Source organism: Dermacentor andersoni, chromosome 2, assembly GCF_023375885.2.
Source record: "Dermacentor andersoni chromosome 2, qqDerAnde1_hic_scaffold, whole genome shotgun sequence".
In the NCBI taxonomy this organism is placed as follows: Eukaryota; Metazoa; Arthropoda; class Arachnida; order Ixodida; family Ixodidae; genus Dermacentor; species Dermacentor andersoni.
The window spans coordinates 15483588-15510752 of NC_092815.1; the positions used below are offsets into that span (position 1 = coordinate 15483588).

At 41.2% G+C, this 27165-nt stretch overlaps 1 protein-coding gene across 1 annotated transcript; it reads left to right on the forward strand.

Moving 5' to 3' along the window:
- The first annotated feature begins 69 nt into the window (after window positions 1–69).
- On the forward strand, window positions 70–23951 carry PGAP3 (Per1-like protein PGAP3). Its single transcript, XM_050190043.3, has 8 exons — window positions 70–880; window positions 1869–2021; window positions 2412–2474; window positions 5373–5434; window positions 8005–8141; window positions 10618–10819; window positions 12489–12671; window positions 15800–23951. Exons 1-8 carry the CDS (start codon window positions 509–511, stop codon window positions 15867–15869), a joined length of 1242 nt encoding a protein of 413 aa, XP_050046000.1. The 5' UTR covers window positions 70–508; the 3' UTR covers window positions 15870–23951.
- The last annotated feature ends 3214 nt before the right edge of the window (window positions 23952–27165 follow it).

The window sequence follows — 27165 nt, forward strand, 5'->3', positions numbered from 1 at the left end:
ACGCGCCACCGGCGTGACGACAAAAACGCATTTACGGTGAACATTCTCATCCACCCACCACAATAGAACACCACTGTGTTTTTACGCTTATAAGCCAACTTTGTTTAAATTTTACTAACAATTTTTGGTGCACTCTTGCTTTTTACTTACTAAGCGTCAGGGAGACTGCCGCATTTTGGCAACGCAAAAAGCATTGAGGTAAACGGAAACGAAAGTGAAAATAAACGGAAGAATTCGTGGCTACTGCATTTACAAGTCCGAGCTGCCCGTGAGCTGCCCGTCGCTGTATTCGTCAAGTCCGCCTTCAACATAACGTCATTTAATGTGCTTGGATTGTTCCCTGTGTCACGCGTGAAGAAGAAATGACATCACGTGGCACAGCAAGCGTTCTTTCTTGTCGAACTGGGAGCAACACGGAAGCACTGGAACGAGAGCTGCCGAAACAGCTCCTGATGCGACGTCGAGAAGCAGCGCCGCGCGCAATTGGCCGCCGCTTCCGTCAGTTCAGATGCTGATAAGATGGGCAGGACTACGGCGTCCTATCGGTTTCTTATTTTGTAAAGTGATGATCGGACCCTCACAAGCAAGCGGCATCACTCGCACTGCGGCAGCCGTATCCTTGGCTGCGCTGCTGCTATGCTTGTTCGATGTCGTTTCCGCATCACCGGGGGATCAGAGTGCCGAGTACAAGTCGTGTCTACGACGATGCCGCAGCATCAACTGCACGCAGGAGAAGCAAACCACCTTTCGCTCGGGTCAAGCGTGGTATCTGGCTCTTCTGCTCTGGGACTGCGCCGATGAGTGCCGTCACGAGTGCATGTGGCATGCTGTGGACGTGCTCCAGGCTAAGGACAAGCCCGTGCCCCAGTTTCACGGAAAAGTGCGTGCTAAATCATAATGTGTCTGTGCCCCTGACGCCAGCTCTTTTGATTATGCGCACTATGGATCCTTGGCATAAAGAACACGGCGCAGTTTGTCTTTCGGAGCTTATGTATCTATTGATGCAACGTCGGCGCGTATAGTTCGTTGCCTCTCTTCTTAGCACCCGGCGTACTCTTAAAGTAATTCTTAAATTATTGAAAAAGTAACAGCCTACTTCAAGGGCCACAAACGCGTTGGCGCTGGCCACGTTTGCGCTTACCATGTCTTGAGCTTTAAAAAGTTGTACGCTTTAATTATACTGTTAGCAGGGAAAGTCTGGATGCCAAATCAAGAATCGAAAATTGCAAAATGAGTGCACTTAACGAAGTGGTCCATGCATTCCCAATGGGTCACAGATCGAGTACATGGTGTAGCCCAACTACGCATACTGTTCGACCCTCATTTACTATGTGTCATATTAAAAATCGACATTTGCCTACGTTAGTTTATCAGCCATATTGTTTCTCACGAGAAAACAACGAGAGCAGTATGCTTTAGTTCTTGAGGCAAACAACTTCAAGGGCATATGTGGTAGGTGAGGGCAAACAATCTGACCAATTGTGCTTTATGAACGAAAAATGTTGTACATAGTTTGGTGTATTTGCTAAATCAAAGACATCTTGAGTTAAGTGCAGTCATCACGTGACTATTTCTGTATGTAGCATGGCAAAACAAGATGTCATGACATTATATCGCACTAGTTATGCCATCTGTCTTTCATGGAGACGCAAAAATAATTATGTTCTCCACTGAAAAGTAGGGCTCAAAGACAAGTAAACTGGAAAGGAGACATAAACGCTCCTTGTACTCCAATATGCATGTCTCCCTTACCACTCCTATGGTGATATGTCATTGTCAAGATGTTCTTGTGTATGTGTAAGGTGGGCACATGGGCATCTGCTGTTTTGCGAGCCACCTTACTGATATGAAATCTGCACAACTTGCAGTGGCCATTTCGGAGGTTCTACGGCATCCAGGAGCCAGCGTCAGTTATCTTTTCAATCCTGAATGGCATCTGCCACTTATGGATGTGGCGCAAGTTCAGGAGGCTTGTGCCATCTTCAGCTCCCTTTTATGTCATCTGGAAAGGGCAGGCAGTGGTGAGAAACGCTGTTGTTACAAACCTTGCTGAGAGCAAATCTTTTATATTTTTTCACATCTGGTAGAAAGTTTGACTGCTTTTGTCAAATGCTTTCCAAAGAATCTGTGAGACGCACAATCACCTTAGGGTGCCATTTGTTAAAGTGACACAAGTAGCTTTATTTCATGTAGTAAAGCACGGCTGCTTTAGAAGAATTGGAGAGAGGCCAAAGCGTTGCCTAGGGAAAGTGTTGTTTTTAGTTCATCATGTGCAATACACTTTTTAGCTGTTTTCTAGCTGGTGCTTGACCATGTGTGTCAAATGGATAGCAAGAGGTCAATTGTTACTTTGGGTGTGTACCATACTGTCTTAGGAAGAAACATTTCGTCACTGTTTATTTCTCTTTCAGTTATCGATTAATGCCTGGTTCTGGTCTGCTGTCTTTCATGCTAGGGACACTCCACTTACTGAGGTAATTATGGTGAACATCAATTTCTTTTTCTTCTAGGGTGTGCATGAAGTCCAGTGCATTAGGTGCTTCATCTGCACACATATCTAGTACTCCAAAATTCATACACATTGCACATAGCAAGGAACAGTTTTATAAAAGGAGAAAAGGGTCCACTATGACAAAAATATGAATTTATTGTAAATAACGCGTCCCATTACACGTCAGGATACCCTTAAAGGGCACCTAGACCACCTATGATATCTTGAACACTTTTCAAGTGAACGCATGCATCATATACAGAATACTGCAACATTCAGCTTATGTGAATATGGCATCACTATGCATCGCAGGGAAGCCACAAATAAAAAAAAAATCCTGTTCTCTTCACTCCTGGTAACACCAACTGGGCGAGAGCTGTCAAGTGGTCGTTCGATGAGGGACGACAGCGGCAGTGTTGCAAGAGCTGGCTGTGTGTTTCAGGAAGGGAGGGGACTCACCCATTGTTTGCCACTAATCCTTCCGTAAAGCTTCTGTTCAGTGAATGTCACATGGAAGGTGATTGGGTGTGGACATTAGAGGGGCCTTTCATCTAGTGTGTTGATTCAACCCATAGCTTTCGCTGCACCACACAGGGTTGGTGAGAGTATGTGGCGAGGAGGAGAGAATGCCTGTGGGGATGAAAGCAAAGGCGAACAAGAAACCGTAGCAGCTGTGTAGTCGTCCATCAAATGCCTGTAACTTTGCTATTACACTGTCATTTCAAAAAAGTGTTGAGGCTTTATGTTTGGTAGACTGGTACACACCTGCCACCACATAACAAATTTTTGAGCTCAAAGTGGTTTAGGGGTCTTTTAAAGGGGCAGTAATATATTCAGGTAAAGTGGTGCATTTAGCTTCTAATATACCAAGTAGGGATCATTTGCTTAGAGTAGATGCTTAGTTTTCCAAGAAATTATGCTAATTCGAAGCATAGATGGTGAAATGTTGAAAATCTCACACCAGCTATTTGTGATATCATAGATTGTAGCAAAGACAGAGAAAAAGGAAAGGCAGGGAGGTTAAGCAGATAGACAACCGGTTGGCTACCCTGCACAGAGGAAAGGTGATAAGAAATTGAAAGAAGAAATTCTACTAAGTCTTTTGGATTGTTTATCAATGAGGCTGAACTCTATCACATTTTAGGAGGAGTGAAAACATAGTCTGATTACTATTGCAGACTTTTGTGTACGAAAAAGATGCTAGTATGCCGGAATAACATGAAATATTTGGTGCTACACTGATGTCATCAAAGCAATAGATTGTGTGTGAAATTCACAAAACAATCTTCAGCATTCATTCTCTCTAATAACTTTTAAGGGTGCACAAATATTTGAAAATTCAAATACACAACTAGTAAACTTTGCTATTCTTGCTATTTGATTTGAGAATTTACTGTTAAAAATTGTCAAATAAAAGTTTTTGTTGTAGTCTATAGAGAGAAACTCTGATGTAAGTGTGGACTGTTCGAAATGATTCTGGTGCATGAGCCAAATGCATGTTGCGCAGAGGCACCAGTTCCTGAGTGAATGCTCGGGGCAGATAACCTATGCTCTGTTCTTCTGTAAGAATTTCTGCCTCAATTTAAACAAAAAAAATTGATTGTTTTGCCAATCTGAGCATGTTTGCATCCCTTCAAAACTATGTACATCTGTGGCATCACACTTGTCTTCTTAAATGAATGCAACACTGTTTGTGAGTCTAATGACATGCAGTTCCCTTGTTTTATAAATGATTTTCACGGAGCACCAGGTAACTCAGAGTAGCTGTTTACCATGTGCAAGTTCCTCAGTCGACTGGATGTCCAGTTGTGAACTGCATTACATGCCTGTATCAAACACTGTAAATAAGCCCCTTTTTTTTTACTGAACAGTCTCCACCCAAACTCTATATTCCAATTTGTTTACGAATGAGAAAACATTCTATGTTTAAGGATGCTGAGAGAATATTATCAGTCTAGATTGACTTAGCATGTCTCTAAAGCTCCTTTAAAAAACATATTTCAAAGAAAAAATTTATTTACTTTGAGTCACTGACACAATAGATTTTCACTGTGCAATGTTCTTCATTAAAGTTCTGCATGGGTGCACTGTGCACTGGGTAGCTTACATAGTGGCATTCGATTGACAAATTATGACCACAGGATGTTGCTCACGTCCATGTGACAAATGCTACTGTGTCTGCAATCATCACCTTCATTTCAAGGATTTCTGACGTTCACTCCTTGTGCATAGCAGCTTTCACATAACACTGCAAAAAGATGTTGGGATTTAAGTACAGAAATTGAGTGGGCCACAAAATGGAAGCCGTCATGCTCAGTGTGCCTGCCTGAAAATTACCTGCTAGTTGATGTCTGGTTGCAGTCCTCCAGAGTGGTGTAGTGATTGAAAAAAAGTATTTATTTGAAGTTTTTATGCATCTGTAGTGCTGTAGCGTCTTTTAGTGTAATGTTGTTCCAACAAGAGAATGAGTTTGAGGTCTTTCAAATAATGGCACTACCAACATTAGGTGCACTTGAGTAGATTTTCATAAGTAGTGGTTGTTATGGAGTGAAGAAATTACAGACAGCCCACTGGTTGTATTGCCATCAAGGATGAACATGTTTGATTGTTGGCTCATATGGTTATGAAAAAAAAAGGGAGTGTTTAGAACTACACTACAAGTCACTTTTCAGTCTTTTTGGTTTTGATGTTGTGGAATTGCATGTCGCAAAGCCCATGGTAACGTTAGTTTCTCTCACAACTGTTATTTAAGACATTAATAACTTAAATATATACAAAGTAGCTTGTGTTTGAGAGTGGTTTGGGACCTGCTATGGCCCTTTTTTTTTTATGTTCAGCAGACTGATTGCCTCTCAAAACTTTCTTTCCATTTTTCATGTAGAAGCTTGATTACTACTGTGCCTTTTCCGTGGTGCTCTACTCGCTCTACAGTTTATGTATGAGGTAAGCAATACTGCAGAAGCCTGTATGCGAGAGGAGAAAAAGTTTTGTTGAACTCTCATGCTTGGCAGCATGTGACACAAAGCTTCGCCACAGCATGCTAAAGAAGTTGCTCTTTACTGGTGCCAGGCAATTACATCGCAGCTTTTGCCATGGTGCCTTTCAACAGCGTTGCTTTTTTTGAGCGGTAGTGTCTATTGCTGGTTTCCAGCCATATATTTACTACTGAAAGTGTTCAGGCATATTGCCGCTTAATCAGTCATCACTTCATGGCTTCTTTGGCTCGCTGCACTAGTTGAGCAAGCATATGCCTGAGTCAAATTGTGTCTTCATTAAAGACTTCAAAGTTGAAGAGCTTTTCACAGAAATTGAACTGAACACAGTTTGTGAAAGCTTTCTGTCTAGCTCTAAAGCTGCCCACTGTCTGTGTCCCATGTAATAATGGGCAGTGAGAAATGTCAAGAAAAAAAAAAGCCTCAAAGAAGCTGATATAGCAAATTCAATGATTGTAATGGACACTTTTTTGCATCTCCATAGTAATGTCATCATTACTGGTGATGATGTGCTTATATTACTGGTGATGATTGTTCATAATGATGTCATCATTACCAGTGCACCTTGGCTGATCACAGGCAAGAGCTTTTCTTATTGGTGACACATCTTGGGAATCACTGTTACTACATTGTCAGCTTGAGCAGGGCAGGGCATATGTGAGTATTAAATGCATTTCTATGCCTACCCAACGAGGAAACCTGTCCATCATCACGTTAGACGAATCGCTATAAAGAAGTAATGTATAAAACAAAATAAATTCTAAAGAAAGAATATTCGCAGTGGTGAGTTTCGAACCTATGACCCCACACTCAGAAGCCGAGTGTTTTACCCTCTGAACTAAACACCCATGCTTGCACAAGGTGAATATATCTGAACCTTATGAATGTGTTGTACTTGCAGTACCAGGCAACTATCAAAGGAGAACAGTCTCTATGAAGGCTTTGTTGAAAGGTTTGGTGATGGTCGAATAAAAGCCATCTCTAGGACCACAAGTAGAGCGGTCTTGGAGCATTGTAGACATCAGGAACATTCTGATTTTGCAAAAATTTAATTCCAAACACGCCACATCCCTGATGAGTTTTGGTGGTCGCGGGATGCCCCTTCCATTAGGACGTTCCCTCACAGAGTGAAATGGCACCGATCTCTGAGGGCTCATGTGCTTCAAGTCATGCAACACTGTTAGATAACTAGTCACTGAGTTGATAAGGAGTGATGAGTGGTTATATGGGTCCCATCATGGTTGATAATCATTCGACACAGATGGATAAGGTACTAAAGAGCGATAAGGGCTTATATTAGTCGGAGCAATTATAAGGTCAATAAGCACCGGTAAAGGTTGAGAAAGGTCGGATCAAGTCTGATAAGGTTGGCAGATAAGGCTTCATAAAAATTGGGTCGATTGCGATAAGGTTGATAAGGCTTGGATCAAGTCTAATAAGGTTGGTAATAACCGATAATGGGTGATAAGGGTAGGATCTAGTCCGATAATGTTGATAACAACTGATAATGGTTGATAAGGGTCGGATCTAGTCCGATAATGTTGAACATCAGATAAAGGTTGATAAGGGTTTATACTAGTCGGATCAAGTTTCGTAACATTGATAATGACACCTGCCTGCGTGTAGATGAGCAAGCAGCACAATGCTTGCGCATACTTAGACAACTCTCAGAGGAGTTTCTGCGTGATCTTTTTCAAAATGTGCTATAGCAACAGTATGTATTTGAATGAAGAAACTGTAGCCGACTTCATATTGTTATAGTCATACTAAGGCAATGTATCATTGGTCGTAAGTTTTAAGACCTCCTCAGCTTTCTTGGCCTGTGTCGTGCACCCATTTAAAAGAGCATCAATGAGAAATGTTACAGTACGCTGAATTGATACTTTTGGTTTGGCTGTATTGCACTTCTGGAATACCAGGAACATTGGCCTTACTGTGACCAGTGTCTTGGTTAGCCCGAAAAGATGCAAGAGCTAAAGATGGCTTGGAAGACCTCATGATAGCTCCTCGTGACATTATAATGCAAAGCATATGTTTGGGACTAGTCAATATTAAGAAAATTTTCTCAACAAAAGTGGCTGATACATATTGAAATCTCCAATCCCATACTAATATATCAAAGCTGTAGTAATTCAGGCACAAAATTCTAGAAGAAAAACTTTGCTCTTCATCTTCTCCGTGAATAACAGGCCTTTCTCTGCAGAATTTTCTCTCTGAATCACATCTTGAAAGAAGGTACATCGCCAGATTAAACTAACTTATTGTTTCTCTTTAGCAACACATTAAAGGCTTTTACTACTTCTAAACATTTATACTTAGTTAATTAAGTCTCTTGAAAACATTCTACAGTAATTACTTGGTTATACATGAAGCAAAGAAAAGAAAACTGAGTTTGTCATTGTAAGGTGTGGGTGAATCTTCCAGTGTTACTTTTTACTTTTACCTGAACTTGCAAGCAACCTTTTACTTTGCTTACAGCAATGTGTTACCACTGCTTAATCTTATTAATATTGTTTGCAGAGTGCTTGGAACCAAAAACACGTGGCTGTCCATCTCAGTGACCATGCCTTTTGCGGCCTTCTTTGTCTACCATATCCAGTACTTAAACTTTGTGCATTTTGACTATGGGTACAACATGAAAGCCAATGTGATTACAGGCAAGTATGATAATGGCAACAGCGATTGTTTTTCTTTTAAGTGTGTCCTCTCGACTCAAGCATAAAATAAATGAAATTTAGGAACCATTTTCTTTTCCTGTACTACTGGCATATTGGTACCTAACCAAATTGCCTGTTAGCATGTACATTGAAAAATACTGCCATGTGGACAGGGTTTACAACATTAAGTTAATAATAATAATAATATATGGGGTTTTACGTGCCAAAACCACTTTCTGATTATGAGGCACGCCGTAGTGGAGGACTCCGGTAATTTCGACCACCTGCGGTTCTGTAACGTGCACCTAAATCTAAATACACGGGTGTTTTCGCATTTCGCCCCCATCGAAATGCGGCCGCCGTGGCCGGGATTCGATCCCGCGACCTCGTGCTCAGCAGCCCAACACCATAGCCACTGAGCAACCGCGGCGGGTAACATTAAGTTAGGCTTTTCACTATGAATTGCATCATATCCTCATTTATTGCACTCACACAAATGCAACAACCATAATCAGGGAAAAGTTTTCATGAACCTACTACAAAATGTGATGATGTAAGATTAAATGCAGGGTGTCTACCAATGGGGAATTCTCAGAGATTTTGAATAGTCTTGAAATACTCGGGGAACTTGTGCTTCTATCAGGGAAAATTAGCTGTCATTTTATTGAAAGGGAACGAAAGTCGCCCTAATGCCGGCATGCTGGCTCGCGTAAAAGAGAGGAATCGTAACGAATTGTCTTTGATGCCGTGTCGTCGGCTTGAGGAGTTGCCAGTGTACAGTCAAGGACCAATTTTCCGGACGCCCGATTTTTGGGACGTGCCCGACAATGTGGACGGCTTCGTGGCACCACGTACCCCATAGATTCAATGTATAAGAACGTCTGAAATTTCGGACGCAAGAACCCTTCGCCGTCCGATTTTCCAGATTTTTTTACCGCGACCGCAGGTTCCAAACGGCATTAATCATAGCCAACACCGCCGTTTTGATTATCTCGCCGCCTCAAACGGGCGCTCTCGCACTCACATCCGCTGGCAACCGTAGCCACCACCGTGGCAACGCGAGGCCTAGCTGCTTCGACGTTCACTTTTAAGGTTCTTGCTATTCGGTGCGGTGTATTTCATTGAAAGAATTCGCCGCTGTCAGCAATGGAACCGACTCCACCTCTGTAAACCTCGCGATTGGCTTCGAAGCTTCTAAGCAAGTCGCGTTGCATAATGCCGGTTCTCGAAAGGCAGCTTTGCCTCAGCACAGCTATGTTACGCGGTGAAACGTACGTAAAGTTTTGCGGTGAAGCTTAACAAGCGTGGGAAGGGGCAATTTTCATGGGACACAATACGTATTCCTTAATTATATACGCGTGCGCCCGCCGCCTCCTGTCACAGTACGAGCACCGATATGCCTAATAAGTGTACTGGTAGGCCTTCCGGGCTTTTTCGTACGTGCCTGTGGCGATTTGAGCCCTTAACGGCAATAAAAGACATGCATTTCTTTTTTTGGACTACCCGACTTTTCAGACGCTTTCGCGGCCCCTAGGGAGTCGCAAAAAATCGGACGTTGACTGTACAACTGACCAAGAAGATGCTTCAAATGGTCCATGAGACGAACGCGCGGCGAAACGAGGATCAGAACAGAAAGCACCGTCGCATTGAGGAATGATAAAGGAACTGTGCCGCCTCTTCTTTGAAGGAGATTGAGCTCAAAAAGTGTTGGCTGACACCGAGATGCACGTAACCGTCGTCCAAACCAAAATAAACTCTTTAAAGCAGTGAAACGCAACACTGAGGCATTATGCGCTGGCTGAGAGTATGTCAGGACAGTTGAGGTTGACTTTCAAGCTGCTGAGAGAATCTCACTTGTCACAAATTTCGGGCCCAATACCAATGAGCTTGCTATCAGTTAATAGAAATAGCTCATTTTCGAAAATATTGGCTTCTGTATGCATCTCTCTTTATTCGTATTTGAATATGTTTTGACTTGATTTGCAATGGGCTTTACAATCTTTTTTTTTTTTCGGATATATATTATTCACTGTGTATTTTACTAACCCCGCTGTTCAGTTTTCTCTTTTTAATAAAATAAACGCTACTCCTTACTATTCAAGCTGGATTAAGTTGTTTCTTTTTTAATTTTTTAACATGCTTACTGGAGAGTGATAGCATTGGGCGACATGGTGTCAGCCTGTCTTGACATAAAACAAAGTTCTGCGTCACTCGGGGAATTTTTTAATATGTCAACTTGGTAGACACCCTGTTAAATTACAAACCAATAAAGTGCAACTTAATTACTTTCAGACTTCACTGCTTGCCTTCCTTCATTGCTGTCCATCATCACAATTTCTTCAGCACTCTGTGTACCCAAAGATCTGCTGTCCATTTTGCCAGTTTGCTAGTGTTTTGGGTGAATTCATGGTTGAGAGCTGCTGATGTAAGAGTTCCATATATGCAGTGTTCACTGATACGTGGGCCATTCATACAGGTCTGCTCAACTCAATTGGTTGGCTGGGCTGGTGCTGGCACCATAGGAAGCGTGGCTACGTGTGGAGGGGCACCATCGTTGTGTTCATGCTGGACGCTCTGCTCTTGCTTGAGCTGGGCGATTTTCCTCCATGGTGTTTCCTGGTCGATGCCCATGCCCTTTGGCATCTGGGTACTGCCCCACTGCCTCTCCTTTGGTACAGGTATGCCGTGCATTGATATCACTAGGAATGAAGGGAAGTTGACCAAAAAAGGTGCGATTATTGGATAAAATTATGTTTCTGATTCTATATTGAAACGTTGTTCACTCAGGGAAATGACCAGAAACACCAAGCAGTTCTTGTAAAAAAGTGTTTTCGTGACAATCCACACAATCTGTGCCATCGTAGTGTGTGTAGGAGTAAAGCTGCCAGCTGAAGTATTCGGCATTTGCTTATTACAATAAGATAGTGCAAAAAAAGAACAAGTGGAATAAAAAGGAGTCAGACACAAGACTTGCCTCTCCTACTTTCGTTTGTATGTTCGGTCAAGGCTGCTTATTTGGTTAGATAGTTTAGGTTCACTTCTTCAGGAGGAGGAGAAGCTTATGTGCCGCACATTGCTAATGTTGAAACTGCACATTGTTTTCACTGGGTTTTGGCATACACTGCATCTTTAGCAGTGGTAACTATCAATCAATCAATTGTTATTGTTTCTGATACATATAATGACATGTTATTTTCATACAGGCAGGAGCCCAAAGCTCTATCAAGAGTTGTAGCAGGGGTCTGTTTTTTAACAAGATTACAACAGCAAGGGAAAAAAAAAAAAAGAAAACGAAGTATTCCAATAGCTTCGTTACAGATGTGTGCAAAATGTTTCTTTCTTCGTTAGCATGGTTACTTTTGTAAGTTAACTAGATGAATGCGTACAAGTTGCTTATATAAATAAAATGATGTGGATAATTTGATGCTGAATGGTAAAGTCTTCCACAGTTTCACAGCAATATAAGAAAATTTATATACTCCATAGTTAGTGCTTATGTAGGGTATGCATAATGGTACTGTTGAGGTAGAACTTAGGTTAATATTATTGATGGGCATAGAACAGTCTTATGTAAATGTTTGTAAGGAAATAGTAAAACACGACAACTGATATAAACTGTTATGGGTTGTGTGTTTAGTAATCCATAAGCATATGAAACTCAGTCAGTTTTTTTTATATAAAAATGAGGAACATGTAGCGTTGTGTTCTGTGGGTTTTCAGCATTGTCTGGTAGGTTAATCCCTAAATTGCTATAGCATGTGTAGTGTGTATGTGTGAAAGAATAATATAATGTTAACGTTTTCAACTGGTAAGTGTAACATAACCTATGAAGAAGATATATTTTTCTGTAAATCTGAACATTTGTGTGCCATGAAAGCTGTGCATCCAAGTGGACACTGAGAAATTTTGTACTACTGACTCTTATTTAAAGGTGTGTTATTCATTACAAGCGAGTTATTTCATATAAAATGTTTTTAGGGGCAAAGATAACATAGATGCTTTTAGCGGCATTAGTGAGAAGTTTATTTGCATGAAACAAGAATGATAATATTTTTAGGGCTGCTGTAGCTTTGTCATATAATTCATCTTCATTTATCGCTGTTATAAATATTTTAGTGTTGTCTGTGTAAAGGATACATTCTTCAGTTATAATGGATGGTAGATCATTAATGTAAGTTAAGAACAAAAGTGGCCCTAGAAGCTAGTGAAACTCAATTAACAGGCCTTTTCTTTGAAGTTACATAAAGAGAACTAATTCGAGGTGATAATATCAGTACAAGTGAAATATCAGTCAAGCAAATTAAGCTGACCTTTTCCTTGTTTATACTTATTTTATTTCCTGCACAGGTTTTTGATTGATGACAGTCTCTATGAACTGCACAAGAAGCAAAATGCTGGAAAAGCTGCAAATGGGCAGCGTCACTGGTTCTTCCTGGGCAATGAGAGCATGAAGAAGACAACAAAAGACGTTAAAGTTTGCAGTGAAAAGTTTGCTGCAGGCCATTGCACATCTTGCCAAAGCCATGAAGAGTAAGTGCCAGTTATCTGTACTTTGAAGCCCGTGTTTAACAAAAACTTCCCAGGAACAAAAGGCAAATTTGTCTTGATGCTCAGTTTGTTATGCCTACTTTAAGCACAGCAAGGATGCACAATGCCTGTACTATGCATAGCAGACATGGCATTGTTTAACTCATGACCTACTGAACTCCAGGAGCCGTATTCTGTAATGCTTCGGTTTTCGAAGAATTCGCTTTGTGAGCAGCGATTGGTAGCCCCCTGGGTGACACCATCGCCGTGGGGCGTGCACGCATGTTATGATGACGTCACGCACATGTCAATCCTGCGGAAACCAAATCCATCGTCTGCTACGAAGTGAAGTTGTGCAAAGTGCTTCGATGAGAGCCTGTGCGTGCCATGTGCACGGGTGAGATCAGCGTTAGAAAAATGGTGGCGATGGTGATACCTGTGGTGCCTGTGTTAGTGTTTAGTTGGGGTGGGCCAACTAAAATTTGGGGGTGGGCGAACTTGAAATATGGATGTGGGCCAACTTAAATTTAGGGTTGGGCCAACTTAAGTTTAGACATGGGCCAACTTGAAATTTGGGGGTGGACCAACTTAAATTTGGATGTGGGCCAACTTATATTTGTGCGTGGGCCAAATTAAATTTGGACGTGGGCCAACTTAAGTTGATGGGTATGCTTACGCATACTTAGACAACTCCAGTGGAGTTTCTGCATGCCATGTTAACGTACGAAGTACCACCGAACAGCTAAATGGGTCAACTGCAGTAAACAAAATATGCTAAGTGACTCACCACCAGTATGTTACACATGTGCTTAATAATGGAAACCACAAACTTCATCAATACCATCAACAAATTATTTTTTTATTTACCCAGTTTATTTACCAAGAAGCGTTCCTAATTTGCTATGTTTTCACTTGGTTTGCGACGTTCCCTTCCAGAAAAAAACCTGAGTGCCGGTTGGTTTCTGTCCTTCCTCTCGTGCTCATTACATCAGCGGACCACCCAAATGTGATGCCACCACCAAACTGAATTCTTCAGAAACCGAATTATTACAGAATACGGCTCCAGACCTGCACAGACCTCCCTGCTCCAGAATGTACGAGCAGAGTGGCACTAGTTATAAGCTGTTTGCTGTCGTCTGCTTCTGCAATCTGTTCCAGCGCTCATGCCGCTATTTTGGCACACCTTTAACTGTCTGTTTAAGCAATCGGTTGATTACGAAAAACGCTGTTTATCACATCGTGTGTACATAATTATGCAGACTCTTGACCGCGAAGCAAAAAGCCCTCGGCAGTACGTTTGTTATGATATGCTAATATTTGGAGGTTAAATGTGGCTGGCAGTGCATACCAGGCGATCAGTTTCTCGTAGTATGATGTACGGACAATTGCAACAAGTTTTATGAGTGGAAGAGTCGGTAACCCATAACGACAGTGACTACAGTGCATGTGTTTGTTCCTGCTATCTATATCTCGACTCTTTCTGCACTGTAGTCGCTTTCTTTATGGAAAATTACTACTTTGATTATGATCGCGATTGGGGTCAAGATGTTGCCTGTCAGGAAGTTTGCATAATAGAAGTATTGATTCTAAGTGACTCGTCATACATCTTAAACAGCTTAGACTTATCGGTTTCATAAAAGCGTCACGGTGCATATTTGGCATGCCAGACAAACATGTAAACAATCACTGCATCGGTTAATTCTTTTTTGTTGTGTGGAGCGGCGTGAAATTTCCACATATTTTGTGTACTGTTTTACATGTTATAACATAGCACTACATTGAGTACAGTATTGGGCTGCTAAGCACAAGTTCGTGGGACCGAATCCTGGCCATGGCGGCCGCATCTCGATGGGACAAAATGCAAAAACACCCATGTACTTAGATTTAGTTGCATGTTAAAGAACCTCAGGTCATCCAACTTTCCGGAGTCCCACACTACAGCATGCCTCATAATCAGATCTTGGTTTTGGCATCTAAAACCCCATAATTTAATTTTTCTTTTTTACATTGAATATATTTAAAAAATTTTGACATACCTGCCATTTGTTGTTTTTGCAAGAAATTGTCACATGTGCTAGCAGTCCACCATAGCGGAAGAGCTGGCATGCACATTTGAACACTGCCCAGCCACCCAGCCGCCCGTCAAGCAGCAGACGAACAGGTTATAAAAGTGCCACCTGTGGCCACCCGTTGAACAAGAGTGGGCGCAAGCGACTCCCATAGAATCCAGATATCTGTGCAGGCTTGGAGTTACAGTAGGTCGTGGTTTAACATCACAATGACAGTTATTTTAAAAGAGTTGAATATTGGGCTAGTTGATATTTTGGCGTGAAAACCACCTAGAAATAGCGCGCAACGGTACAACACAACAGAAAGGAAAATGAACACAGTTTTCCTCTCTGTTGTGCTGTCCCATTGCACGCTATTTCGAGATGGTTCTCAAGTGGACGAATAATAATACTGAAGCATTGAGTTTGAAAGGCTCACGACACTCGTGATTTGAATTTCACTCACTCAGTTTTCTGTTGTTCTAAGCTCCTGGCATTATTGTGCTCATATGTGCATTTTGAGCTTGTATTATATCTATACTTAAATCAGCTATTTCGTGGTGGCATCAGAGGTGTGATGAAGCTTTTTTTTTTTATTGAATATATAAGCAGTGTTGTCTCATAGATATCAGTGCATCACCTTATGTAGCTGTTAGGCTATACAAAGGGAGCTGTTAACATATAGTACCTGGTAGTATTGTGATGCAATAAATGCAATGGTTGGCTTTTCAGTGACTGTTTTGCATACTATATTGCGAGGCCATCCATCGCTAATCTCAAAGTTGCTCAGTAGTCAAACGTTATAGCTGCATATTTAAGCCTGTAATGCTGTGTGAGACAAATTTCAAGAAAACTTCAAGACAGTGTTCTTATTCAAATTTCATAAGAAGTCACATGAACATTTCTATCAACCTGTAACATTTCATTCAATTTATTACAAGCTGGCTTCACATTATTAAGTTCTGCACTTTCAGCATTGCTTTTTTATCTCTTCACATTAGCCTGAGGGTAGCTCAAAATGAGATCATTGCCAAATTAACTCCAGTCTTGTGTGTGTTTGGACCAAAATGTTTTCTTCCCTAGGTTTCTCGTCAAGGCCAAGGCTACGCAGAATGGCAACAGCATTGGAGAAGATTGCCAGAAGTGTGTTTGACCAGCTCGGCTAATGGCGTGGCACCCATTCAACAACACTGCCTTGTTCAAGTCCTTTTTCTTTGTTGCTATGGTGCGAGTGCAAAAGGTGGTACCAGAAAAGAAGCAAGTTAATTGTTGCATGTTGTACTAGGGCTGTCACCGAAACTTTGTAGTAATGTACCAGTTTATTTTTTTTGGTCTACGTCAGAAAAGAGAGCAAGGAGAAGTTAGTATTGGCCATATAGGTTACAGCCAAGTGCTGTTCTTCTTCTAATGTGTGGATGTGTACCAGACAAATTATGTTAATTACCTTGGTACTGCAGTGGTCAAGAATCATGAAAGCAGCCTCATGTTAACTGGGTGTGGGCTTTGCTTACTTGAAATATTTTTGCTTTGTGCCTCATGAAGAATACACAATGCTTCATGCTTGTTGACTCCTGCTAGCTCTTGATTTAGAAATGGAGCACTGGCTCTACGTACTGCTTCAAAACTTATTATGCTGATAACTTAATTAGAGAAGACACACTTCATTTGTGCTCGCAACGTAGTAGCTATGCTGCATTAAAATATACACTTGCACCTTCACAGTATTTATACAGCACTCATAAATTGAAACGCAAACTGTAATGAAGGCTTTTTACACATAATTGCATGAAAGTGTGATGTGTAGTAGCTGTGCAGTCGGTTTCTAAGGGTCGAGTAGTCTCAAGTATACGTTTTGGAGTCGTATATTAAGCCACTGTTAAAATACAGATGAAACTAGAAACAAATTAATGCATTGGAGCAGTTTCACAATTGTTTTCATTTGAAGTTATGAGCACTGTAAATGCCCCGAGATATCACAGCATATTTTATGGCATTACTTGTGGCACTTAACTTTCAAATTGCACGCAAGTAGTAAGGCTCCAGATAATTTTTCTAAGGATTAATTACAGAAAGCAGTTCTAGATACTTTAAAGGACCTTTTTTCAGCAATAGTGGCATTGATTATTTAAAACTATTGCTTTTTGAAAGTTATAAAAAGAAGGATTCATAGCTATTTTGCACTTCAAGTAATTTGCCCATGATCTTTTACTTCTCGCTTCGACATTCCTGGTTTGGATACAGTTGTTTTTCAGTTTTAAGTTGTGAATTGCTGCTGCTGTCTAAGCAAAAAACTATGTAACCTTTATTGCTTTCCCCCATTACCACATCCTGAGGCAATGCATTGACCACTTAGCAGCTAGTCATTGCAGAAAAGCAGAACCTTTCTTGCACTGTTAACAGAGTGGTAACAATAGACAGGCAATACCTGCTTTGCTGAACGTTGTAGATTTCACTTGTGAAACCAAGACAATCGATTAAATTTCTCACCTGAAGAATGAAGCTTACTAAAAACAAGTTGCAAATGCTCCCGCAAAACCATAGTAATACACTGTACTGTTAAGCAGTAACCAAGAACCAATATGTAGTAGTGCCAACACTTTTTTATACCCATTTATGCAAGAAGCACCCTGAGCTTAGCTGTTATACTGAGTAATTTATTTGAGTATATGTAATTAAGAAGTGACCACAGTTAAAAAAAGGAAACATATTGTGCATTCAGTCATAGAAGTTTGTAATTTAGTAGTAATATAGAGTGCTTTTTAATATTTAAGCAATAGCAGATTCAGTCTGCATACTTCAGATGCTCCAGTAATTAACTGCATCCATATGTTCCGCAATAACCAAACTGGTTTATGTCTTCGCGCAGGTTAGCCAGACATATTACTGCCTAACAGCCACACACAATTTGCAACCTGTGAATTGTCCGAGTCGTGCAATGGAAGTTTGTTTTGCTTTGATGTGCTGTACATCCAAAAGCTTGTGTCATATTGAGAGTAGTAAATCTTAACTTTTAACCAACTACCTCAAAATTTTACTTACTTTCTTGTGGAACCTGCCTCAATATGTGCACATTAAATATTGGCTTGTAATTAAATGTTGGTGCAACTGACAATGGATGTCTGAATCGGGAAATTACAGTGCCGCAGTTGTTGGCTGCAAACCATTATATTTTACAGTAAGGTTTTATGCCTGAAAGCAAATATCCTGTGCTTCAGTCATGGCTTAACATGCTTCAAAACCATTCAGCATAGCATTTCCATGTTATCGTGCAGATGATTTGCTACTTGAAAATTTAAAGTCAATGTTGAAGAATGTGCCACTTCTAATGAGCACTTTTTAATGCATCATCTTTCTTAGCAGCTACCAATGTGAAGTATCTGTGCACAAGTGTGCTCAAGTCAGTGGACTGTGGGCTTGTCATTTTACAAGTTTTAAGCTTTGTAATCGCAGCTTAGGTCATTCTTGTTGCTTCCATTCACTTCGCTTGCCTTCCAGAAACATTGAGAACCATGAAGAGATTTTTAAAAAAGGCTTTGATGCAGTAATTTATTGGACAAGATATAATTTAGATGTAGCCTGTCTTGTACTAGTCAAATGCAATAATAACTTATTGTACTGGCCTTAACTACAATTATCTGTATGGCTGCCACTTATCTGTGGCAGGACTAGGCAAGCTACTCAGAAACTGTATCCTTGATACCAGCACTAAACTACCCTAAAGACTGTATTTTAGTACCAATGCAGGATACAGATGCGAAATTCTGTTCTGATACTATTGCCAGTAATTCAGTTATCTTATGCACTTCGATACATTGACACAATCACTGAGCAGGGGTAATTAAAAGCAGGTTTATTTTTTTAGGTCCTTTTGATGAAGCTATTACTGGGTTTAGTTATTTCTGCTGTACTTTCAGCTATTGTGTTGGTAGCAACACGAAACAATGTTACATTGGTTCACTAAACCTTAAGCTCACTTTCATTGCAGAATATTTTCTGCTTCCAACTCCGCTCGTGTACAACAGGTGTTAGAGGTTTCAGCTGAGCATTCAACCCTGCTACAGACCTGGAGTTGCTTACAGCACCACAAGGTGTTAAAAGATGAGACTACAGCAACAAGGATATAGCATATTCAAGTTTGTCAGTGCCAAGCAGCGTTTTTTTTTCATTACTGTTGCAATTCTTCTAGGACTGACATCAAAAGCGGATTTTTCTTTTACTTCTAAATGTGGGTGCATTGTCACATTAGGCTGCACAATAGCCAAGTTGAAGGCACTTGACGTGCCATTTGTGTACTTGTCAACAAATCATCATATTCACAACTGCGCTTTTGACACCGAGTTTTTACCCTGATCTCGTTTGGTTAGGCACTGTGTCAAAGATGCAAAGCGTCTTCCGAACATATCAGCAGACCTGCGGCAGTGGTGGCAGCCATTTTGTATTTTTGTTTGTCTCGCTTGGCACACTTGCGTGCTCCATTCAGCGAGCTCTCTAGCGAAACGGAGGCACCCGACTGCTCGCAGCTGAGCATTCAGTGCATGCACACTTGAGCCTCTGCTCGCTGGCTGAGAGAAGTGGGGCACAGGAAATGTTCTGCTGAAAATGTCTATTAGAAGTCAAATGTTTTTTAAGAACAAGAGCACTGAAACATTTCTACACTGAGCCAGAGCTTCAAACTAGCACCTTGAAAGGAAAGGAGAGTTTAGACACTGGACAAAAGTGCATTAGTGGAACGACATTACTTCTATTATTAACACTTGTGTTCTCGTGCCGGTCCTTGAGGTGCATCATTGTCACCTTTGCTAAGTAGTGGACCTTAACTTTTAAAATAAAAGATTTTTCTGAGGCCAGCCTGTTCACTGCAGCTTTGTCTGGTAGAATGTCAACATTGAAACTATAAACAAACGAAGTAAAATGATGACACACTGTAAATTCATCTGTGCTAGGTACTATACCACTTTTTCCATATATTTAATGCAGCGTGGATTGTATGAAGTAAGTCAACATTTGAAAGACATGAAATTTTCTTAATGTGACAGTCAAAAAGTCCAGTGCAACATCATTGTGAGATCAACAATGCAGGGAACAGCTTCTGTTGCAGTTTAGGAACATGTTAAGCATGAGAGGTATCACTTGTTACCAGAGTGAAAGAAAAAGTGCTATGCTGATAAGCAGGCTTCCTGCATGGATGATTTGGCAATAGAAAACTTGATGTGAGTGAAGCAGGACATGGTGATACAAATACAAGTAAAGAGGCATCATGACACAGACATGCTTGCAAGATGAGCACAATGTCCTGTCTCTATACCATGCATCATTCACATGGCAGTCCCTGTTACTGATGTTACATGGCTGATGACAATATATGTGTGGTTTTTTTGGCACAAGGGCCAGGAATGGACAAAGAACGGCATTTGATACGCTGAACATTAAATCGCTCAGATTGTTTACAATTGTTTGTTGTTGAGCAAAAATATGGGTGCTCTCGATTGTTCTCGTGGTAACCCATTTTTTCCAAGACAGGATATTTGTGAATACGTGAGAACTGGTTTGAAAAAGCGCATTTGAAATATTGCAGGTGCACATTAGTGGAAAAATCAAGTATTTTTGGCTTAGTAGTTGGTACTCAAAAACTTATTCTCAATACTTCAGATAATTTGGTCCACATTGACACTTACAACCAATATATTTTACAATATATCTTACTCAGGTAACATATACTCCTGGACATCTGTAGTACTGTTCAGCCTTGACATGGGGTGACAACATATTGTTTTAACCTTGCAGATTGTATAGTAGGCAGCCAAAAAGTTTGGTCTGTCTGATACAAATAAAAGTTAGCAGGTTGTATAAAATTTAGACTGGTCACATATTGTAACTTAATGAATGATAATTCAACAAGCTTTTAAGAGAAGTCAGCAAGGATTTAGATTATATTTATCATGCATCCATATTATGCAAGGATTCTTTAGAGCTGCATTTAATCTTTTTGTCCAATTGCTATTGGCTCAATGTATGTCATTCACCCACTGAAGCCTTTGTTAGAGTGGTTATCTAACTCCCATGCAGTTATAGCCTAGCTATCTATCACTTCAAACTCTCCTTCTATATTGTTTTTGTTTTACTATTCTAAGTGGCCAGAATATCTTGTTGTTATTCTTGATCTTTGAAGAGTGTCATTCTGAACACCATAAAACAGCAGAGAGGCAAATAAGCTTTACCTTTATGGGTGCATACTTTATTTGATAGATGTAAGAAGAGAGTATACCTACACCACATTGCTCTAGACAAGCTGCGCTGAGCTAATCAAAAGTATGCAAGTTAATGAATGTTACCAATGAAACAAAATTGTGAGGAGCCCAAGGGGAACAATATTGACTGGTAGGGGGTGAGTGAATGGTTTCGTTTCTAAGTGAAATGATAATGAATATTAAAGAACACAGGCCTTCATATATCAGGTTATACCAAATATTTTTGCACATCTAAAACAAACTAGGAGCAGGGTAGTGAATAAGAAAGAACAAGGGAAGTGCAGATTTTTTTTTCTTAGTATACGTAACGCCATTTGCAAGTGCAAGTCTCTCAACCAAGCTTGCAAATAAGCAAGAGTAAAATGTTGCTAGACTTTGCCTGATCATTATGCTGACAGTAATTGAACAAAGGAACATCAAGCTCGTTACCTGGTATTGTAACTTTGCAACTTCAAGCTTTTTTTTTCATTTGGAAAAGAAGCTTGACATTTTTACAGTGCCATGCATTACATTAGTAATGCAGACATGCCGAGTTGCACAAAGAGAACAAACTTCATATAAATGACAGATGACAACAGGATGGAAAATCATGCCAGTTGGTATAGCTTCATGGTTGCAACAGCGTGACTAGACATGGACTGAGTAAAAGGAGGGGACAAGAGAAGTGCCATGTGTCCTGCTTTTACTCAGTCCACGTCTGGTCACGCTATTACAACCACGACAGATGACAGGTTCGAAAGCAGCTGAAGGACAAAGCACTTTAGTTTTTCATGTACATTGCAAAAGAATAAAAAAATTATTTGGAGGCTAACACAGCTATACCTTTTGAGCTTTGCTGCAGGAGATAATAATCATTTGTTAAAAATGGAGGTGGAGGTGTTTTTGGCTAAGTTGGCTAAGCATAGATTATCGCCTCCAGTAAATAGTTTTGAAATGCGTTGCCCTTTGTCCAAGTGTGGCAGGTTCAAAGAATCATAGTCAGCCCTGTGTACTCGGCTGTGACCAGTTATTTATTCAAAGAAGCTGAATGTTGAATTCTACAACTGAAATATGCGATTTGTATTTGAAATATTGTGTAACATTTTTGCATCCCTGCCAGTGGGTTTTATTCTTTTTTGTTTGTACTTGCTTGTGAGAAAGCAAATGCAATTCTATGCATATTTTAAAATCTTTATTTAGTAGGGTAAGCTTGTGAGGATGAAAAGCAAGTGCCCAGATGTCACCAAAGAAGAGAACAGCGTTCTGAGTTCAGATTAATGAACGCAGAAATTCATAACATCAGTCTGTGTAGTGTCTCTTTAAATGTGGGTCATTATTGTTTCTCTTATAATGTGGCTGCAGTCCCCAGAAAGATAACTCTTCAGCTTTTCTAGGTCACTACAACAATGTACGAATTATGTATCCATATGATGTGCAAACTGAACAAATGTTTTCAACCTACCTGCGTAATATTTGCTCTTCTCCAAGTGTGTAATGGTTGTGCTAGATCACAAGAGTCCGCCATCATAAGAAAAGCTGGTCAGGACAAGTTTAGAGGCCAGGGAGCTTGTTTACGAGTTAGTCTTTCAAATTAAAAAAAAAATGTGGTTGCTTGGAGACACGACTTTGCAAACTGAAAGTGGTTTGCTATCCTTGGTGTGGTTGCACCTTGGCTTTACAGTAAGTTCCAGATTTGTGAAGTGAAGAGAGCTGACAGTGGAACAAAAAATGGAATTAGTGATCTTTCAATTGTTCTTTGCTGCACATGCTTATTCTTGATGCTAGCAAAGAAAAAGGCAAATGTGACAATTCCGGAGGTACAGATATGCCACTATAATGAAGGTTTTCAGGCTGTTCATCCTTCCATTCCATCAAATTGTGGTTGGCCTTGATTTTGAGCCAACAAACACCACCAGGCATTCTGTAATATCCTGCATGTAATGAGGTTTCTTTCCTCCCAGATTTTAGATTTACTTCTTGTACTTGGATACCGATGTTTATTTTTGATATATGTCTTCTTTTTATTTTATGCAAGCAAAAACTGTTTTCTTTTTGGCTGCGTTATATGCGGATATTTTTTTTCTTATTTTGGTCCCAAAATTGCCCCTTGCATTATGTTTGTGTACGTGTTGAATAATAGGCACAGTTCCACGATTGTGTGGCCCAGCGATTGCACTTGCTTCTTGAAAATACAATTTCCATTAAATGTTTCACAGCTCAGCAAATTTCCTGTATTGTGATGTAAGCAATTTAAAGCCCAAGCTCCTCACTGGTTGCACATGTTGAAAGACAAAGGGTCAAGTGAGAGTGGTGCCACTCTTTGCTTCCCTGTGGCCTCTAAGCTTGACCTGGCATTTTATCCTTCATCCTTCTGGTGGGGCATCAACGTCCTCAAGACTTGCAGAAAAATACCATGTGCCTTGACTGCCTCCAGAGATCAATGATCATTGTTGGCATTGATTTGCTATTCTTCTACTCAACATTCCGAAATGCTTGTTGTTCATCGTTATCAGCATACGTGCACAGCCATAAAAGTGCGTATGTGGATTTTTTTTTATGGTTAGAAAAAATGTTACCTTTTATACTCTTTCGTGGCATATCCTGTTCCATTGTAATGTGATTCAAAATGATGTAGTACACTACTGTAGTGCTTGTGTATAAGAAGGATCATATCCTTGTTATGTAGGCAGGACATGTTCTGGAAGCATTTCTTTTGTGATTGTAAAGATATTATGTTAAGCTGTTAGTTGTGACTGTGCAGTTTGTCTAGTCATCCACTTTCACAAGTCATTGTTCATTCCATCTAAAACTTCAATGGACAGCTGTTCAAGTAAATTGTGTCTGTGTATATACATGTGCATAATATTTAGGCATGTGGGCAATGACAGCTTGTTTTGTATTTTCATGTTTCAAGGTAGCAGTCTGTTAGCGCTTTTTGGTAAGGGTATTTAGTACATTTTTGGCCTCTGCTTACCTCGTATTTTGGACATTAAAAGCATTTACACAGATTTGTTTCCGTACTCACTTCTTAAGTTTTCTCAATGTGCACCGTGTGTCCTGTCAACCCCACATTTCCATGTTTAATTTTTGTTGACAATTCTAACAGAAAACTTTTTTTTTCTTGTGGATTTTTCTTTATTTTTCTTTCTAAACCTGTAAAAATGCAGTAAGAAGTATTACAGTCAAGCCCACTTATAATGACCCTTAGTGTAATGAATGATAGATTATTAAAACAAAGATAGCATGATGGTCACAATTTTCATGTGATCTATAGCAGCATGTCTCATAGAGAACACGTCATAGCTCCACGTTCCTTTAGAGAAATTAAAGTACCAGTCAGTCTCCCGAGAAGGCACCACTCTCCTTCCACAACCACTGCTTAGGTTAGTTTTTGGTTTGAGGTTACTGTGCATTGCATAAAAATCTGGCAGACCCCACCTCGCAACGACTGTTGACATTAATGCGTTTAGCATCCAAGCAATATAGTGATACACCATATTGCTGAAGATATCTTTATTTAATTTCTGTAGTGGCAATTCTGAGATTTCCATTGCTTCGTGCGTATGCAATGTACACCGTCTCCGGGATCGACCCAGTGGGCTTAGGACAGTTGCTCACCAGGGTCAGCTATCACCAAGACAGCACGACGACTGTATGACAATGACATAGTGACGACGACAGAATAGTAAAGAAGGAATGACCTCAATGGAACGGCAAAGGTGGTATGACAATGACAGCATGATGACAATGGGACGACAATACGATGATAATCGGATGACGAAGCTGGAGTGACGACAATGATGGCATAACGACAATGCACTGACAATAATGGCATGAAAACAGTGGCAATCGGGAGTGAATGACGAAGAAATGACCCCGGTGGAATGACAAAGGTGGTATGATAACAGCATGGCAGCAATGGGATGACATTTCTGAAATAATTACAATGGTGCTACGCTAGCATGATGACAATGATGACAACAGTCAGATGATGGCAGTGGAATGACCTTGATAGCATCACGGGAACATACCTAGTGAACAGTGCTAGTAGACGATTTTGGTCACTGGGTCAATATAAGAGGCTGGATAGATAGATAAGTTCCTGAAGTAGGCAAAGAATGCTAATCACACTGAAGCTGTTCTCACAAGGATGAATTTTTGTCTGAGGCAGGAGTGTGTGGAGCTTGGAAGCAACGACAGCTCGTTTGAGGATTTATGGCAGCATACCTTTGAAGTGGAGTTGAGGGCTTCCGACATTGGTTCGACTGACTTAGTTGATGTGGTCAATAAAGCTAATGTCATGGAGTAATGCACAGTTGAGAAGTCCAGCGTCCGTCTGTGAGGCACAAGGCTTTGTCAGCAATTGATTGCATGAAAAAAACGAGAAGACCGTGGAACCAATACCACCGCCTGTAACTGCGTCAACTGGAGTCTGGTACATCCCGCTGCAGAAACTGCTCGTCACACAGCCCTCAATGACGTGGGGTCTCAAATGCGCTCGTGAAACAAACAACACAGTAGTGCAATCAATCACAAGGGAATTTATTGCACCTTTCATACACAGACACCTGCTAGCCAAGTTACTACCCATAGAATATGCCACGCCACCTAAAGACAGGTATTCTCGGGCACTAAAGGGAGTAGGCTCTTCCTCTTTGGCGTGTGGCCGGCGAGCAACATGGACGTTTCGAGCGCTCTTGCTCATTGTTCGCGGGACTGTACTGCGGAAGGTTTAGGAGCAGGACACAGGAATGGACGAACATGATCGTTTGAACGCGCTACCATTTGCGTGGCCCTACATGCAAACGGTTAGGTGTTGGTGTTCAGCATGGAGATGAACATCTTCGCTCACTATCTGGTTGCGGCAAGTCGGACTTCCTCGATTTGTCGCACAGGCCACGCAAACGGTGGCACGCTCAAATGATCGTGTTCGTCCATTTCGGTGTCCTGCTCTAAAACCTCCCACATTACCATCCCGCGAACAGCAGGCAAAAGCGTGTGAAACGTCCGTGTAGCTCGCCGACCACACGCCAAAGAGTAAGAGCCTACTCTCTTTCGCGCCTGAGTAAACCCGCCGTTAGGTGGCGTTAGCAGTGCAACACCCGCGCCATCTCTCGTAATATGCTGCAACCACACCGACCGCCGCCGGCGCTTAGCTTCGCGGAGAAGCCGGATTACAGGAGACGCGAGAACCATGTAAGGGAAAACATCAAGGGACGCGTGGGAGTTGATTGCCACAACGATGATCACTCGTCTGCTTTGAAAAACCTGGAAACAGCAGTTGTTGGGTCCAAATTGAAGAAGCAAAGTGAATTTACCTATTACAGCTAAACCTCGATATAACTAAGTAGGTAAAACCGGCAATTTGCCTCGTTATATCGAAACTTCGTTGTACAGATATTCAACCTTTTATGCAAACAAGTACAGTCGCCGATCGATTTTTTTTACACGGAAAGGGGCCGCAGAATTTTCCGAATTATCGGGCAATCGAAAAAAGCAAATTTGAATCAGAAAACAATTCATTTTGATGAAATTGGGAGTCGGCGATGAATGATAAGGCTTCATGCCACTTTGACGATATCTTCACATAGGCGGTACGACTTAAGCAAAAGCAGCCACTTTTTCGTCTGCACTGCGCCCTCGCAGCTGATAGCGTCGCCCACACTGGGACGACGATATCATGAAAAGCGCCGGCAGCAGGGAGCGAATGCTTCGTCTGTCTCTGGCTCCATCGGGTCACCGAAAGTCGAGATTACACAAGCTCCAATACTAAACGTGCGGGAAGCCAGCTTACACGATGCCATGCCGTCTCGGCACACCCAGTCTTTGCACACGCGGCAGATTACCTGTAAAGCAGGGCGCTCGGCTGCGTATGTGCTCAGTCGCGCTTACAACCATGCACAGCCACGGCCGAGACGCACGCCAGAAATCGCGACGCGCGCCAGCTTACCCCCATCCGCCCCTCGCGTACGTGTGCTCGATCGCGTTACTGCGAGCGAGCTCCCCTCCCCCTATTTCCCTTTGCTCGCGCGGAAAGGCGGCACTTGTGAAGCCATCGTCTTTCTTGTCTCACCCGCGCACACTTTCACTCGCACCTAAAGCATCTGAAGTGCGCGGGGTGCGATAGGATCTTATCGTACTTGGCATAGAGTTACTATATGGTACTTGGACTTAGTACGGAACATGATGCGGCTACCCTTCGGCGATCGCTCTTGTCGCATC

Excerpts from the sequence above, each read along its gene's own strand:
- PGAP3 (XM_050190043.3), top strand. The coding sequence starts at position 509 with ATGCTGATAAGATGGGCAGGACTACGGCGTCCTATCGGTTTCTTATTT. Across the intron at positions 881-1,868 it reads TGCCCCAGTTTCACGGAAAA|TGGCCATTTCGGAGGTTCTA; the intron begins GTGCGTGCTAAA and ends CACAACTTGCAG. Across the intron at positions 2,475-5,372 it reads GGGACACTCCACTTACTGAG|AAGCTTGATTACTACTGTGC; the intron begins GTAATTATGGTG and ends TTTTTCATGTAG.